At 37.8% G+C, this 17,834-nt stretch overlaps 1 protein-coding gene across 2 annotated transcripts in view; it reads right to left on the reverse strand.

The window, feature by feature from the left end:
- LOC103153125 (B-cadherin) overlaps positions 1-16,353 on the reverse strand; it is a 22,117-nt gene extending 5,764 nt beyond the window's left edge. For both annotated transcript variants that reach the window (XM_007573935.2, XM_007573934.2), the window contains exons 1-17: positions 16,185-16,353; positions 15,162-15,276; positions 13,743-13,831; positions 10,523-10,696; positions 9,279-9,401; positions 8,557-8,712; positions 8,050-8,185; positions 7,060-7,232; positions 6,539-6,646; positions 6,235-6,330; positions 5,269-5,367; positions 5,025-5,180; positions 3,666-3,810; positions 1,706-1,878; positions 716-820; positions 568-639; positions 165-320 (exon numbers count right to left, since the gene is read on the reverse strand). In XM_007573935.2, the coding sequence (XP_007573997.1) occupies positions 165-320; positions 568-639; positions 716-820; positions 1,706-1,878; positions 3,666-3,810; positions 5,025-5,180; positions 5,269-5,367; positions 6,235-6,330; positions 6,539-6,646; positions 7,060-7,232; positions 8,050-8,185; positions 8,557-8,712; positions 9,279-9,401; positions 10,523-10,696; positions 13,743-13,831; positions 15,162-15,276; positions 16,185-16,235 (2,127 nt within the window). In that variant the 5' untranslated portion in view covers positions 16,236-16,353. The remainder of the gene's footprint in view (positions 1-164; positions 321-567; positions 640-715; positions 821-1,705; positions 1,879-3,665; positions 3,811-5,024; positions 5,181-5,268; positions 5,368-6,234; positions 6,331-6,538; positions 6,647-7,059; positions 7,233-8,049; positions 8,186-8,556; positions 8,713-9,278; positions 9,402-10,522; positions 10,697-13,742; positions 13,832-15,161; positions 15,277-16,184) is intronic.
- Between the last annotated feature and the right edge of the window lie 1,481 nt (positions 16,354-17,834).

A 17,834-nucleotide genomic window follows, 5' to 3' on the forward strand; every position in this document is an offset into this window, starting at 1 on the left:
TATATATATATATATAAATAATTATAATTGTTCCTCCTCAGTTGTTTTATTGAAGAATTGACAGGGCTGAACATTGACCATCAAACATACACTGACCTACTGGTAGACAGCAGGGAGTTGAAAAATGTTACATGACAGCAGTATAAAGGTACGGAATATCTTACTGTGTACTTGTCCTGGTTCTCTCTGTCCAGTCCCTGTGTTACATACAGAGCACCAGTGTTTTGGTCCATGGTAAAAAGACCAACAGTAGGCTGATCTGCTCCTGGTCCACTGATGCTGTAAAGGATCTTCTTTGTTTCCTCCTCATTAAAGCGGATCTGGTGCAAATCATACAGGGACCCAGATAAACTAACAACAATGCTAGTTAGGAGGCTATAATTATAAATATATTACAGAAGATTTGTTTAAAATCTCTAAGGCAGAGAAATGTGTGTTAATCTCTGCTCTTTATTGCAGGACACTTTCACCCTGTCACAATAGGATGGACACATGCCTTTGCATGTTTTTTTTTTTTAATATTTTAGATTTTTTGATTAAATAAATGTACAGGTATAGAGAGGTTACCTGAGCTAGCTGTAAAGGAAAGGGTCCAATTCCGTTCTCAGGAACTGTAATGTCAGGAATAACCCAGCCACTCTGTGGAGCACAAAGCCTTCAGTGATAGCCACAGTGTTCTATGTCTGTTCTCCAGTGCTTGCTGTGTCGTACTCACAGGAGAAGAACTATCAGTTATAGTTAGGATGACTTTGGCTCTTCCAATCAGCCCCTCGCCTCTCATGTCAGCAGCTACCACTGTGAGTGTGTACTGCGGGTGTTTCTGTGATGAAAGATGCAACTACTTATTTAGAATCTCCATTGGCACAAAAAGCTAACAGACTGCACAGCAATGCAGGATTGTCCAATTCTTACAACCAGCTTACAAATAGCTTCTTTCTAAACTGCATCAGAATGTAAAAAAAAACAACAACAAAAAAACAAAAAAACTTACGGTTCTAAGGGTTGTAATGCAAAAGGAAGTGTAATTAATCAATAGAAGAAGTCACTTAGTGGGAAGAGTGGTGACCAGTAGGTCAGATAGATGGAGCTAAACACAGGAGAATCCTGTAAGAAAACCTGTTGCATGTTATAAAAGGCTTGAGCCTGTGCCATCAAATTCCAACCTGGTGTGATACAGTCTACTAAATATTGACTCAGCTGAATATGTGACACAGTTGTCAGAGTTTTTATGAAAACATTTGAAAACCATCTGACATATGACTTCCACTTTACAATTATGCGCTATGTTGTGTTAGTACTGTCCCACAAAACCCAAATTAAAAACACAAGTTTGAGGTTGTGATGTGACAAAATCTGAAAACGTGTGTATGAATACTTGAGGCGCCTTTTACATCATCAGAAACATATTATGGATCTAATTGATTGATATTAATTCATTCATCTATCGATCATTAATTTTTACTAATTCTTAGTTTTATAAGCAGCAGGAATAAAGACAATAGCAGATCTACATCATATTGTACATCTCCCTCTTGTACATTATCACTGGCATTTTGGATTCCTTAAGGCAGCCTGCACAACAGAGGGCCAACTTTGTTGAACTTTGCTGCATGGTGAACCACTCATGTTTTTATAAAGGAAAGTGGTAGCTTACCAGAATTGTATGACATTACAAAAGTGGTTGTGTTGTTTTGTTAGACCTCACCTCTCTGTCCAGGCCCGTAGCATTGACTGTAATAAGCCCAGTATCCTTATTAATTGCAAACATGGAAGGATTTGGTTCTTCAGGTTCTTGTCTTATAATGCGATAGCAGACATCGGAGTTGTCAGAATTTTCCTCATCAGCATCCGTGGCCTGAACCGTCATCACCTCAAAGCCTGAAGGTAAGAGTCACAAAAAAGAAAATGAAACACAAAATCCTCTAAAGGTCCAGGTCACCACAAAATATGGGGAAGAAAAATACAAAATCTGAAATGAAGTGCAGAATATGTTCTGCAGCTGAATGTTGCAAACACACACAGTCTTCTGTGTCTGTTGTACCCGCTTTCCATGGTTATGAATGCGTTAACAAATTGCTAGGAACACAGTAAGCTTGACTGTAGCTGAAGGCAGACTTTTCATGGATTCCAGTCTATCAGACTGCTGGGGAAGATGCAGTCCATTTACCAGCTTCATGAGTAGCTGCAGCCATGACCAAATTGCTACTTGAGCCTGGCCATACCATGTTACCAGCAGTTTTGGTAGTTGTGCCAACCTTGGTAGAATCAGAAAGGCATATTTTTCCCAGTTCAGGTCTAACTCATTTGGATGTGCAACAGAAATCCAGATTGTCAGAGAAGGGTAATTTTCCAGTGTCAGCACATACATATGGCATCGGGTGAAATGGATCTGCAAGAGGATTTGCTGACATGACAAACAGAGATACAGATTTGGAAACTAATTTTTGATTTTGGAGATTGTAACTTCGCCACTGTGGACTGTATCATGTCGTACTTCAGGTCAAGTAATGTTTTGGAGGCTTACAAAGACAGCAAGGGAGCAGCCAGCGGAGGACTGCAGGGTCACATTCAGAGCCATGATGTGTGTCTAAATCTGCCTGCAGTGCTGTAACAATTAGCACTTATCACAGAAGGAGGGTTAATGAGCAATGTTTGTTTGTTTGTTTGTTTTTTTTCTATTTTGTCATTTACATGTTTTGCACAATTTCTGATTATTATATAGTTGCACATTTTCTTCACCAAAGGCCAGTGCTTAAATGTTTCTCATTGGGACTTCCTGATTTCCATATTTAGATGTAAATCTGGATTTTCATTTAATGGTGACATTTTTGACAAGATGCCCGGGATGTACCTCGCTTCTCACCCATTGACCGCTGGAAAAAGGCACCAGCACCCATGCTAACCCCACTAGAGATAAGCGTGTATTATAATGGATGAATGGATGGATTTTTGGCAAGAAGTCTATAAATATGAATATAGCTTGTTGAAATACTTTGGTATATTTGCACTTAAATGTTCTCAGACAGTGTTTTAATGAGACGGTGTGTTTCTGAAAGGCATGGTGCTGCAGTCATTTCCTGCATGTAGCAATAAGCTATGAAATTATTTGTGAATTCCAGCATCCAGAATGAGCTGAGACATTGCTGTGTTAGAGCCTGAGGTCACTGCAAACAGCCTCTTGATTTACCTGCATAGAGACGAGGTCATCAAAGCAAATTTTAAATTATTGCAATAAACGACAATATTGTTGTTTTGAGACCATTTTCAAGTAATATAATGGTAATGAAAGAACACATTCTCAAAGATTAATAAACTTTCAATTCTAATGAACATATAACCTTGGAACTCAGACATTTTTAATATACAACATAAATAAAATAACAGAAACAACAAATAAAACCAATTATGAAGCCCTTTTGATTTCCTTTCAGAAAAAAAGGGGGGGCTAGTTGAGACCAATGAACCAGACAGAAGATTTTTATCATCCAGTTTTTGGTAGAAAGAGAGAGAGAAAAGAGAAAACCAGTAAATTATGCAAAAGGAAATTATTGATCTCGTTTTAATTTATTATATGATTAATTGATTATTGATTGTTGTGACAGGCTTAACAGAGAAGTGCTCAATAAACATGTTCTTCAAGCTCATATCAGATTGACAGTATGTACCTTCAGCTGAGGACTGAGGCACTTCTCCCTTATAGGTGTCTCTGCTGAAAACTGGTTTGTTGTCATTCTGATCGATTACATTCACAATTATTTCAATGGTCTCCGATGCTTCAGCTTGTCCTTCTTCCACTGCAAGTGCTTCTAACTGCAGAGATACAATTATGTTTAGAACATCATAGCCCATTTCACCAGGAGACTGTCAGTAACATTCATGTTGGATGGTTTGAAATTATCACATAAAAACTGTTCTGCAAAGAAATGTATGGTTAGTATTTTTTGTTAACTTTTGTCAAAATAGACAGAAAGCTCCAAATTTCCTGCAATTTTTGTTGTGAAACTTTGATGAGGTACTCCCAAATTTCAGTTGGAAGTGGGGTTGGAGTGTGATGCTTCTTCAGCAGACAATGCAACTCGAGACTCTAGAGCAGTTACTGATAGCTACATATTTTTACCATTCCTTAGAAAGTCGTGTTGGTGAGGACTGTTTACTCAAATAGTGTGAAACTGCCTCACCTCATGAGGGACGTTGCTCAACATGGGAGTTAATGAAATGCTCCAGTTTGGTTTTTCTGCCTCATTTAATGCTTTCTATCCAACTTTCTGTCCAAAATATTTTAGCAGTGTTCCTGCAAGACAATCGTCTCCATCTGTGAAAGAACAGCCACCAGGCGTTCACTAATAAGCCCCACCTCCTGGACAGGCTCCAGAGTGGGGCCCTGGCAAGCCATGTCAGGGTGAAGGAACACTAATTCTACTGATAGTTCTCATTATAAGGCAGGTCTTAGGTGAGGGACCAGACAAACTTCACTTCGTCTGGTCCCTCACCTAAGACCTGCCTGCCTTGGATAACTCTACTAGGGGCCACCGAGTGGTGGTAATAATAAGTGAACAAAAATTGAAATAGACAGCAACACCACCTAGTTAAACTAGGAAAAAAAAAGGGTAATCGCAGGAGTGAGCAATGCTTTAAAAACAAGCTGGATGAAGGTGACAACAATTTATTACAAAAAATTCAATACAAATGCAGTGGGCAAAAGTAAAAGCAGCACAATCAAAAAAAAAAGCCTTCGGAAGAGATGGAAACAAAGTCTCAGCTAAAAAGGGGGCGTGGTCATCTAGCCGGTTCTCGATTCTAGGATATTTTGTGTGTAAATTATTATTATTTTTATTTATTTATTTATTTATTTATTTATTTTATAATTTTATAATTGTTTCTCCATATTAATATGTCCTCAATTGTTTTATTGATGAATTGACAGGGTTGAACACTGACCATCAAACATACACTGACCTACTGGTAGACAGCAGAGAAATCAAAAATGTTACATGACAGCAGTATAAAGGTACAGAATATCTTACTGTGTACTTGTCCTGGTTCTCTCTGTCCAGTTCTTGTGTGACTTCCAACCAACCAGAGTCGCTGTCTATAATGAAAAGGCCTACAGGTGGCTGATCAGCTCCTGGACCACGGAGCCTGTAAATGATTTTCGTCACTTTACTTCTGTCAGAGCGGACCTACAAAGCACCATCAGAACTATTAAACCACTGTTTCTTTGCACAGCTCTTTTAGTTCAGAAGTATTTACAGTCCATCTACCTCTCACCTGAGCAAGTTTTAGAGGAAATGGTCCTCTGCTATTCTCAGCAACACTGAGGGGAGGAATAACCCAGCTTCTCTTCCTTCTCCTCATCCCTTCTTCAGACTTTGAGGAAAACAGAATGGCATTTAAAGAAAACAGACTTAAAGATCTGCCACATCTTGCGGCAAACACTAAAGGACAAATACTTCCTCCAGAAGTCCAGTCTGCTCTGTTCCTTCATGTGGACACTTCACTGTTGTGTCTCCATGTCAGTGTGTTGTAAAAGTTATTTATACTACTCAACCACCTCCACTTCTTCTCCAGCAATGCAAATAGTGTTTGCATCGCTGGAGTGTCTTTTAGGTCAAACATTCTTTTGAAATCTACAACAATCTCCTCTGTCAGTCCAATTCCTTTCAATCTTGACTTTCAGATACTGTATTGATGGGACGCTGTGAAGAAAACCCACAAGTTGATGATATAATCAGTCTTGTTTGGTCAATTTACAGACTGGGTTTCATTGTTTTCTGAAATCATTCAAAGAACAGAATTGTCATAAAAGCACCACATAAAAGAAATGAGTGCCACAAACATGTTGTATGGGACTGTTATTGTGCTAAGAAAATTATGGTGTTGCAATGTGTAAAAATTCAGAAAGACGAACATATCTACATGAAAACAAGACAAATGGTCAGTAAAACACCTTGTCCAATGACAAAGCCACAGAAAAACCAACAAAATCTGAAATTAAATCCCAAGTAACAAGTTCTTTTAATTCAGTGGTGCCCAAAGTCGTTCCTCGAGGGCCGGCATCCTGCGTGTTTTAGATCCCTCCCTGGTGGAAGTAACAGCCTCCTCAACAAATCAATGCTCTTCTTAGGCCATTTAATGAGTTATCATTTGATCCAGGTGCGTTAAACCACGGAGAAACATGCAGGATGCCGGCCCTTGAGGACCGACTTTGAACACCACTGTTCTAATTGAACTTACTGGAAGAGGTAACAGATTTGGAAACATGTCCTCTGAAGAAGAATGATGAATCTTGGGATCTGCATCCCTCCTGCTCCTCCCTCCTCCTTGTGCAGCCTAATGAAATGCAAAATGGGAACATTGATGCTAATTAGTGCTTTACCACATTTTGGTCATTTAGACATGTTCCACTCTTTGTTTTCAAACTGTTCAACTTTTTGACATCTGGTTATCACTTTATCTCTCTACTCATAATGCCAACAATAAAACACTGATATGTTATGTCCTGTATGCATTTTGTAGAAAGTTTGTGGTTTGTACTTACAGGGAGCTCAGTGCCAGGAGTTACAGAGATGATTACTTTTGTTAATGCAATAAGTCCCTCCCCGCTCATATCTGCTGCTTCTACCTCCAGGGTATACTCAGGGTATTTCTGTCAGGATATTCAGGCTCATATATTAATTTATTTCAAATGAAATTACAGGAAAGAGTTCTTTTAAAAAAAATCGTAAAGATTTACAACATAAATCTTTACGATTTATAAATTTTACAAATTTTTGAGTTTGATTTATAAATCAAACTCAAAATCGAGTTTGATTTTAAACCGAGTTAAAATCAAACTCGATTTAATCAAATTCGAATTAGAGAGCTCTCAGCAATTGCATGCAGTTACATGTAGTAGCTTAATAATAATGTCATGCTGTCACATCTATCAAATGTTTTCTTTAGAAACCAATTTGTCACAATAAATTACAAAAGGCGTAAACAGTTCATGTTTGTTCAATATGTCCACAAATTATTTAAGACTCTCTATTTATGATAAAATAAACATTTGTAAAAGCCCACCTGTCTGTCCAGTCCAGCAGCACTGACTCTGATGGCTCCAGTAGTTGGGTTTATGACAAACATGGATGGACTTGGTTGCTGAGGTTCCTGGCTCACAATGCGATAACGGATATCTGAGTTGACACTGTTTGGCTCATCAGCATCTGTAGCCGTAACCTTCATCACCTCAAAACCTGAAGATAAGAATCACATAAAAAGAAATGAAATGCATTTCTCAGAAGATGGTTGCAGTTTTTAACTTCTAATAGGACTGAAAGAACTCTACTCTCTTTTTAATGATGTCACAAAACCTTTCATTCATTATTCAAATGCAGAGAGGTAACTGATTCAGGAAGAAACATCAAATGTTTCTTTGTCCAACGTCTCTCTCCAGCTCATTCTGGAGGAGCTGAGCTTTTTCTCAGATTAGACAGAAGCTACAGTCCGTCAAATGACATTTGACTGCTTCAGAGCAGATAAATCCTGAGTCTGTCTAATCTTCTCCCACTCTGTCCTGCCACGCCTCATGAACAAGACAGCAAGATTCTGTGACTGCTTCAGCAGAGACTTATGCCTAGTCTGGGAAGAGAGAACCAATGGTGGTCTTGCACATAAAGTTAAAGATCTAACTTTGTTGGCTGGGCAAATAATAAAACTGACAACTTTTGTTTATTGATTTGTGACCAAAATGCACCTATAGCCCGTTTAGTAAAATTATTAATCTTTTTATGTCTGGTAAAATTTGAAGCACAAAATAAGAATATTCTAAGAGACTGTTTCTTATTTCCAATGCCCATCCCATCTGATATCTTCAGATTCTGAGTCCAGTCACTAAAAAACCCACATGAGCCCTCTTTATTCTAAACAAAGTAAAAAAAAAATAATTTAATTTCTATTACAGCTTTAATAGGAAGTGTAATAGAGGGTGGTTTATTTGATGTGAATGTTTCTTTATTTGCGTCACTCAGGTCAGATGTTTTATGGGACTGAAGTTACATGGAACAACAATACCTATTGATGAAGACTCGGCCACATTTCCCAAGAAGGTGAAAATAGGTCTGTTGTCATTCTGATCAATTACATTTATAACAATCTCCATAGGCTCCTCAGCAGAGGCTGAACCATCCGTCGCAGCATGTACCAGTAACTGCAAACACACCAACATTAGTCCGTTTGTTCATTTAAATAAAAATACAAATTCTTCCATTGTGTAAAAAAGAGGAAAAAAGTGTTAAGTCCTACATCCCAATATCACATCCTAGGATTCAGTACAACATGAACTTACATTTGTTAAGAGTATGAATTTTAGCAAGTTTGGATTGTTCATTTATATCTTTTTTTTTTTTTTTTTTTTTGCAGAATGAGATCATCAGACATCGATGAAGAACTCTTAATTCCATTGTTTAAATTTTGGTAAATGCTAAGTGTGAATCTGACAGTATAAAAGAACCATGTGAGGACGAAGTTTCTCCCATTTTGCTTCTTGTCTTGTGGTCGCCAAATGATGTGAATGCTTACCTGATATCTGTCTTTTCTCTCTCTGTCCAGTGCTTGTGTTATATACAGAGCACCAGTGGTGCTGTCTATGGTGAAAAGATTTATAGGAGGCTGATCTGCTCCTGGACCAGTGATGCTGTAATGGATCTTTTTAGATTTATCAGCATCAGAACGAATCTGGACAAAACAAACCCAGACTGTTAAAACCACAGACACAATTATGTTTACAATATTTAAAGACACCCTCCATAAATGTCCAAACCATTACAGCCTTTCTCGTCTCTAGCCTGAGCTGATGGAGATTTCTCGTCCTCTACATTTAGCTCCCTAAAAATAAAAATCTCATAGTCAGCTCTTCCACCTTCAGCTCCACTTTCCTTTTGTTAATGCCACCATCTCCAAATTATGTCCCAGTTTTCACTGCCATTTTGTACACACATCGTTTTGCTCTTACACAAATTGCACCAATACTGATCCTCCACCCTCTGCTCCCTACATGCCCTTCTTCTCCTCTCTTCTGCAGTTCCTTCTGCTTTGGATAACTGACCCCAGGTTAGGGTACTCAAACTCATTCATCTTCAATACATCTACTCCTCACAGCCTTACTGTTCCAACTGTTTCCTTTTGTTTTCTTCTCATACTTCCTGCCTTTATGCTTCTGATGTTTATTCCTCTCCTGTAAGTTATTTTCTGGTCTCACATCAGAATCTAATAAGTCAGCCATGAACATTTACTTCTCTCACCTGTACAACAAGCATAGGGAAAGGTCCTCTGGAATTCTCTGCAATATTTATGGGAGGAACAACCCATTCTCTCTTTTTCCTCCTCAGTCCTTCACTGGATGATGGGAAATGCAGGACTGGAACCTGTAGATGAGTTGCATTCAGAAAAATCACACAAATATTTTATCTGTTGCAGACCAAACTGTATAGTATTGTTACAATTCTTGTATGTTTGGGATTTGGCTTTCATTGATGATTGTGTGTTTACTATTTTCTTGTTGCTCCTTATTGTTCATTTATATTATATTAAGGTCTTATTATTAACAGGTCTTGCCATATTAGTTAGTTTTTTTTGTATTTAGTTTCTTAGTCTATTCTTATGTTGTTTTATTTTTGTGCACTTGGGTTAGGGTTAGGACCTCTTTGATCGGTGTTAGTCTTTTTCCCTTTGTAGTTTGTGGTTACACTGAGTTCAGCTCCCCTTGTGGGAGTTGGTCTGCTCCTTTAGTTTGCCTGCATTTATTTTTGCCACAGCTGTTCTAGATCTCAACTAATTACTTCATCTGCTTCCTACCACACCTATTAATCACCTATCAATCAATTTTTCAGTCATTGTACTGAGCTGGTAGTGAACATCCGATACCAGCTCAGTAAAATACTATTAACAAATTATGAGTCCTCAGCCAATATCTGATCTCTGCATTCTGACTGTTACACCAAGAAAGGAATGACATCTTTTGTACACATAAATAATTTAAAATCACTTAGACGTTTCTTTATGTCTAAGTCAAAAAACAAAAGAATTATTTTTTATTAAAAACAGAATTTTGCTTTTAAACAATTTTGTAAAGAATAACAGAATAAAAAATAGCTAGCAGTTTGTGAATCAAAATCAGCATCAATCAGACCAAACTTTAGAAACATGGAACATTATTCTAAGGAGCATAATAATAATTTTCATATCAAAAGGTGCTAATGCATGTTTCATTTTAGCATTTTTTATTTAACTTTCATTTTACAAGGATAAAAATGCATTGGGTTTAAAAACCTCTTTTTCAAGGGAGTCCTGGCCAATAAACAGCTACAAATACAACACAAGAAATTACACAGTGAAAAGAAAATGTCAAGCTAATATAAACAGCTCAAGAAACTCCTGAGTATGTCAGTCATTTAGTTTTATATACCTGCTGCGCCTCCCAGAAGGCTGGAGAGGAAACAGGTGGCTGTAGGAATGTAAACTGACAGTTTAGTTCCTTTAAACTTGCCTCTAAGTTATCTGTGTTGCCCTGAAGGGAAAAATCACTCTGGAGGCTGCGGGCTGCGTCATGATCCCCTTGGTACTGAACCACAGCAGAGAGAGTCCGTTTCTTGATTTGTGTATCAATGGAGTGGATGAAGAAGTGTCGTTTTTCCTCCTGAAGAACCAACAGACTCGAAACCTGAAGACCAAAAGAAAGCGTTGCCATAAATTAGCAACTAGACTGTTTTTATATTCTGTGTATAGCAACCAAACTGAAGAGACATTACAGTAGCTGCATTCTATGAAATCTATGAAAGGTTAATTTTCAGTTTTAATAATTAACACTCCTGCACAGCAAATTTGGAAGTGTTCCATCAACTCCTACAGAGTTAAATTCAACACTTTGAAAGTGTCTATAATTGGTCCACTCTGGTTGGTGTAGAAGTTACACTTTTGAAAGTGTTATTTGTGATAGAGTTGAATCAACACTCACAGTAGTTGAAATCAAATACACTTCAGTGTTAATCTACCCTATAACTAGTGTATATTGTCAAAAGTTAACACTATGAACATGTTAATGTAACACAGAACGGTGTAAAGTATACATCAACATAGAAATCTGAGTTTTGAAATACTATTGGCAGAGTGTGCTGTGGTGGTGCAGGGGTTAAGCATAGCCCATATATGAAGGCTCTAGTTTTCAATGTGGCTTTCATGGGTTCGCTTCCCAGTCTTGCCCTTCTCTCATTACCCACTTTTTTTTGTGAATTTGCTACCAAATAAAAGCCACTAGAGCAATTAAAACCTTTCCTCCCCCCCAGAAACTTCTGGCCATCAATAATCTTCAAATTCATTTTAAGACATTAGATGCTACAAAAACACCAGCACCATTCGCAGAATATAATTTACTTTTATTTCAAAACATGAAACAGCACTGACAGCAATATACAACAAAGGTTATACATTCATGGTACTTTGCACTGAAGGTGAAGTGTGCTTTGAAAGTTCATTGGAAGCGGCCATGGATGGTCTTGTGATCACTGATGGTGAAGTCTCTTTGTTACTGCTCTTGTATTCGCCAACATGAAGGAGGAAGACTTCCAGCCTGGAAGGAAAAACAATACAGCAGAAACATTAGGATAATAAATAAATATTTTAAAAAGAAGTGTGAGCAAAACTAATCAGACACACCTGTGTGTGCCACCATCATATTCATTCAAATTACTCTGCCCACCTGATTTACAAGATAAAGCATAAATGAGTCAGAAATATTTACTAAAAAAATTAGTCTGCTTATAGAAAAATTTTGGACAGCATTAAAAGTTGTGCCAACCTGTCTGAAGAAATGTGTTGGAGTCATCATAACAGGCTTCAGTCACCAACATGACACACTAACAAAGAGAAAACATTTTGTTAGTTTTTAGGTGTGCCACAGGTACAAAACACCAGAGTCAAATGGCTCAATTGCCTCCTCACTGTGTATATACTCCGGAGTCCTACTAATCACCTAATTATTGTATTCAGGTGTGGTGCAGCAGTGGCACATCTAAATGTTGCAGGACAGTGGTCCTCCGGGACTGGAGTTTGACACCTGTGGCTTAGATCAAGCCAATGGTCCAGCACAGCCACTCCCCCATTTTGCAGTCTACAGCCAAAAACTTAAAGAAAACGACCTCCGCAGCTAAATAATGCCAATTCAAATGGCATCCAGATTTTCCTGACAGTTTCAATGTTTGGTTACGACAATAATATCACGGTATATCCAATATCACGGTATTGGATATACCGTGATATCCAAACAAATAAATGTACGTTAAGCGAACTGTGTATATGAATCGATACTCTTGTGTAAACGGAAAAATAATGCCTCCACAAAAAATAGTCAAAAACATGATCATTTGAACATGGAACTTACCTTGTTATAATAAGCTCCAGACAAGACGTCATATTGCTGCCTCCGCTCCTCAGGCAAACATGTGACCCAGTGGCGGAACAAGACGGCGTCGGCCGGGGGGGCGGGGCTAATGACCGAGTCCAAATAATAAAGCTCATGATAATTTAACCTTACAACATGGCCATGCACGCAACAGCGGAGCTAACAAGTTTCATCACCAGAGATTGCGACTAAGTCATTTTGAAATCCATCTGACATGAAGTACAACAAACCAAGAGAAGAACAGAAACATCAGGCTACTGGTCACTAATGTTGAATCAACACAAATTTAAAACAGTCCGTAGAAATGCTCTAGCTAGTTTGCCATTTGTTGCCAAGTGACTGATGACGTTAGTGACAAGCTTAACCCAGAATGCACCTGGAGAAAATAAGGGCGATTCATTTGTAGTTTTGTGTGTCATAAAGTTAAATATAAGAGTGAAAATAAAGCCAGTCATGTGGCACAACATTTTATTCAATATTTTACACTCACTATGTCACTAAAATCAGTCAGTCTGGTAAGGTTTTTAGCAACCATGAGTCAACAATGGGGCACCCTACTATAAAAACTACTGGGGTTCCTTTCCACTTGTTATTAGATGTTATATAGAAAGTTTAGATCCCTGACAGCATGTTCTACCTTCTATGTGTGCTCTCTGTAGGTCTAGACTGGGGGTCCTCCTGCAACCCCCATCTTATCTATTGCTCCTTCTCTGATGTGATGTCACAAATATGTTACAGTTGTGGCAGGAACTGTCTCATGTTGATTTCTAAATCAACACCAGATGAGTGTTGAGTTAGACTGTTGGAGTTAATTTAGAAATCAACACTGGACTGGATTGCTTTTTGTTTAACTCTTTGGAACTCTTTAGTGAGTTTAGTAACACTCACTAAAACTCATGTTGTTGAATTAACACTTGTACTTTTAAATACACTGGAAATCTGACACTTCCGAATTTGCTGTGTGTTGGTGATTAATCCAAAACAGAGAAATGATTTCATATGCAACTGCAAATCTACAACAGAAAGACTGAAAAAATCAAGGTTTTGACTCAAATTTCATCTTAAAGTGCCTGAAGTTTTCTGACTGTACCTCAGGAGAGCGCTGTGGACAAATACAGATAGAACAACATTTAAAGAGGGACTAAGCTAAACTTGATCGAAATTTGCAGTGAGCTTTTGCAGTGAGCTTTGAGTACTAATGATTGTTGAAGCAAAACATCACATGCTGTTTGAGGAGGAAATCATTAATACCATGAAGGAAAATTAACCCCTTTCTTCTAATTTTTCTAATTGTTGAAACTCTGCTTACCATTACTGTCCCATCATCCTCAACGAAGAAACCATGATCGTAAGTGAAGAACATCACCAACCTGGCACCTGGGCAGTCGGTGAAGTTCACTGAGGCAGAAGCAAAAATATTTGCTCTTCACTTCAAAGGTTTGGAATTTCAGAACCAAATAGACTTTCATAGAAGTTGTGTTAGTAAATGGACTGAAACCATGTTTGCTTGTCATCTCATTTTAACTGCTCAAAACACTGTGCATTAGAGATAGATTGATCTAGCCATGCTTTTAATGCCTTTGCTCTCATACACTCAACACATAGATGATTAGACAGATGTTAGTGTTCAGTGTCAGGTTAAGCATTTAACATGGACCCAAAAGGCCAAGAACCTCAGGGGAAGAATGTAAGCAGGCAACTGAAGGGAGTAGATTTGAAAACACAGAAAGTCAAAACTGGGACCCATCTGTGAGCTGCTTGGGGGTCATCTGGTGGGTGAGACATCAGGAGGTGCTGGTTTAGCTGCTGTATACAGCTTAGAGAAGGGGTACTCAGATCCAGTGCTAAAGATCTACCACCCTGCAACTTTTAGATCCATTTGCAACTGCAAAACTGTGTTTTTTTGACACCCAACAATGTTTGGAGCACATTTGTAATGGAAATGCAGCAAGTATTTTCTGCAGTGACCATGGTCTGGCTATATTCTTTTGTCAGGTGGTGTGGTTGAGGACGATCCAAATGAAAAGAGGACATTGGGAGGAATTGTTGTTGTGGAATGAAATCATCATCAAATTAAAGGAAGTTATACGCTCTGGGTCAACATCGTAAGGTTTATTGCTTGTTTCATAATTGGTCACTGAATTATGTATTTTGTCATGTAAAGCACCTGGACTGCCTTGTTGCTGAAATATGCTATACAAATAAACTTGACTACGGAAAAAAACAAGAACATACATGGGTAACAGAAGCAAAAGAATCCATTAATAAACAATGTAAACAATGAAGTTAGGCTGAGTCAAATTTTGATGTAGGCTAGAAACCAGGTTAGTCCCAAAATTCTTAGGACTATATACAGCTCAGAGATATTTAGGAAGGAACTGAGAAGGCGACTAGTAATACTAAAATATGCAAAGGGGGAACTCAGTAGGACACACAACATCTTACAAAACAAAAACTAAAGAATAACACTAGCGAAACAGTTTAAAAAATGCAAAGAAAACAGAAAGAATAAAGAAATTAAGAAACACAATGGCATCCCCAAAGTATCCCATAATCTAAAGAAACACCTACAGATCATGACAGAACAGTATCTGTCCAAAAGGGGACATTAACAAATAATGCAGGATCTAAAATTAATCTCAAATCTTTCCAATCAGAACATAACTGCTATTCTCCCCGAATCAAAACTGGCCCACAGTGAGAGTACACAGTTCACAGTTGATCTCACCTTTTCCCAGGATTGTGCCTGGCCTCAGGAGCTTTTTAGTCACCTTAAAAATAACTGATTCTTGGTCAAATCCTGGTTCACATATTTGGTTTTCTGTGTGCCCTGCTGGAGAAGCCTGGGAAAGAAAAAAAGTGCAAATGGGAGACAGTCATTGAAAACTGTTAATTTCGCATGAACATGTCCGCTTTGAATCAAAGGTAGTTAATGTTTAGACTGCCAAGACTTTGCAGTCGGTGCTTTTTTGTATTCATTGTGTATTCATGTGCTGTTTTAGAGTTTCCACAGTTTCTGCAACATTTTAACTACAAAATGTTAGTTTTGCCTCAGGCTCAGACCAGATAACTCCAATTTGTTCAGAAGAGCAAATGTTACCTGACTTTTTGGAAAAAAGACAGTTTGAAAATGTTGATAAATATCTTCTATAGGACATTTATTTTAACTTTTAAAAAATAATTTTATAATTTTTCTATGGGTTTAAATAAAAGAAAAAAAACTTTTGCCAAAAGAAGATGGATATATTTTTTTCTGTGGGATTTTGATATGTGTGGAAAAACATGTTTAAAAATGTCCACAGTTTCTGCCTAATGACAAGAAAAATAGATTTAAATGCAAAGTGTCATTATTTTATGGAGATTTAGTGGAATTATTCCAAACTGAAAAACTAAAACTGCCTTTTTTTAACTATATTTGAAAACATTACAATTTTTGCTAACATTGGTAAGAGCCATTGTGCAAGATCCAAAAGAGTGTAAACAGTAGGCTGCTGGTTTAGGCAAACATGTCTCAAAGAACTCAAAAGATGAGCCAAAACTAAATGAGAGGAACCTCAGACTAATACATGCTCTAACTTTATTTCTATGAGTGTATTTTTTCAGAAGTATTTGTGAGCCAGAACCAAAAAAAACCCACAATTCACAGTTTTAGGTATTACTTTTGAGGAAACAGATCCTGAATCTGTCATAGATTATCCAGATCATGTTTATAATAGAAAACACAAAAGCAGATTGCAGAAGAAAATCTTACCTGAACATTCAAGAATAAAGCACACCAAACTGTGAACCAAATGGTCCCCATCTCTCCTCTGTGTGAAACGCTTTGTAATCTAATGCAGTATGTGTGGTTGCAGTTTAAAAGGAATAACAATTGGTGCCTCCCTTCTTATCTCTGAGTGAAACCAATCTGGGGAAGCTGCTGCAGGAATATTAAGTGTGTGACCTCAGCATATATGTGTGCAGGATCTAGGTTCCTTATTTGGTCATACAGACTGAAGACAGGCAGAGACAGAAACTCAGAGCTTCTGTTACTTGCTGTTAAATAAAGGCCAGATCATCTCAGACTGGTTTCTTGGACACGACAATAACTTCCCTGTACTCGAATGGCCTCCACAGTCACCAATTCTCAATCCAATAGAGCACCTTGGGGATGTGGTGGAACAGGAGATTCACATCATGGATGTGCAGCTGACAAATCTGCAGCAACTGCATGATGCTATCATGTCAATATGAACCAGATTCTCTGAGAAATGTTTCCAGTACCTTGTTGAAGCTCTGCCATGAAGGATTAAGGCAGTTCTGGAGGCAAAAGGGGGTCCAACAAGGTACTAGCAAGGTGTACCCTTACAAAAAAATCCCATGAAAATCACATGTTTTCACATGTGATCACATGTCAATCACATGTGATTTTACCATGAAACATTCCAAAATCACATGTATATGTGTGCTTTCACATGTGATTCACATCATTCACACATCATTTACATGTCAAAATTCGATCACATGTGACTTTCACATGACATTCATGAGATTTTTTTGTAAGGGTACCTAATAAAGTGGCCAGTGAGTGCATCTTTCATATCAGAAGTTGTTAAACTGAACAGGTTAAGTAGCACACAGAGCACAATACTATTGATTTTGACTTGTTTTTTTTGTTTTTTTTATTTGTTTGCTTGTCCATGCATGTCTAGAATAAACCGTGCAGCTCTGTGCTCATGCACTTTCACACCTGCAGAGTTCTTCACACCTTGAGGGGCCTGAGGAGTGTTCCCATAGGAGTTTCCCTATGCGACCGGGTTTCAAAGAGTGCCGTGTCAAAATTCTAATTACTGGAGATGTGTAAAGAGAGACAAGAGGCTGGATCACAGCCAAAATGTTACAGTTTCACTGAAAAACAGCTCTCTGTTAGCAAGGCGTAAGTGATAAATAACTTCAAGTTGTTTCCAAAGAGATTGCACAAGTCAAATTATCTCAAATCATAACTGGCCAAAACAGATCTAATCTGAAATAATAGCATCAAAGTGTTTTTGTGTTGAACGAGTCTTGTCATGACTGACATGTCATGGAATGTGTTTTTCTCTGTGGTTTTATATAAAGAGGCTAATCAGAACAGATGTTAGGATAACAACATAAACACCATTCATACCTACATTAATAAAGGCTAATGTTTAGGTTGACTGGTGGATCACATTCTTCTCTGTCAAAACTCCAAATTTGAAAAATATGCAATGAAAAAACCTTAATAATGAAATAAACTACAAGTTTTCCATTTGCTTTGCGTTCATACATTTCTGTGGCTGAAATGTTTGGATGTGAGTTAAATAGAAATAAATTGTTATGTAACAGTGAAGTGTTTACATCAAGTCATCATTGACATGAATATTCTATTTACAGAAGTATA

The sequence above is a fragment of the Poecilia formosa genome, unplaced genomic scaffold (genome assembly GCF_000485575.1).
Source record: "Poecilia formosa unplaced genomic scaffold, Poecilia_formosa-5.1.2 Scaffold340, whole genome shotgun sequence".
Lineage (NCBI taxonomy): Eukaryota > Metazoa > Chordata > Actinopteri > Cyprinodontiformes > Poeciliidae > Poecilia > Poecilia formosa.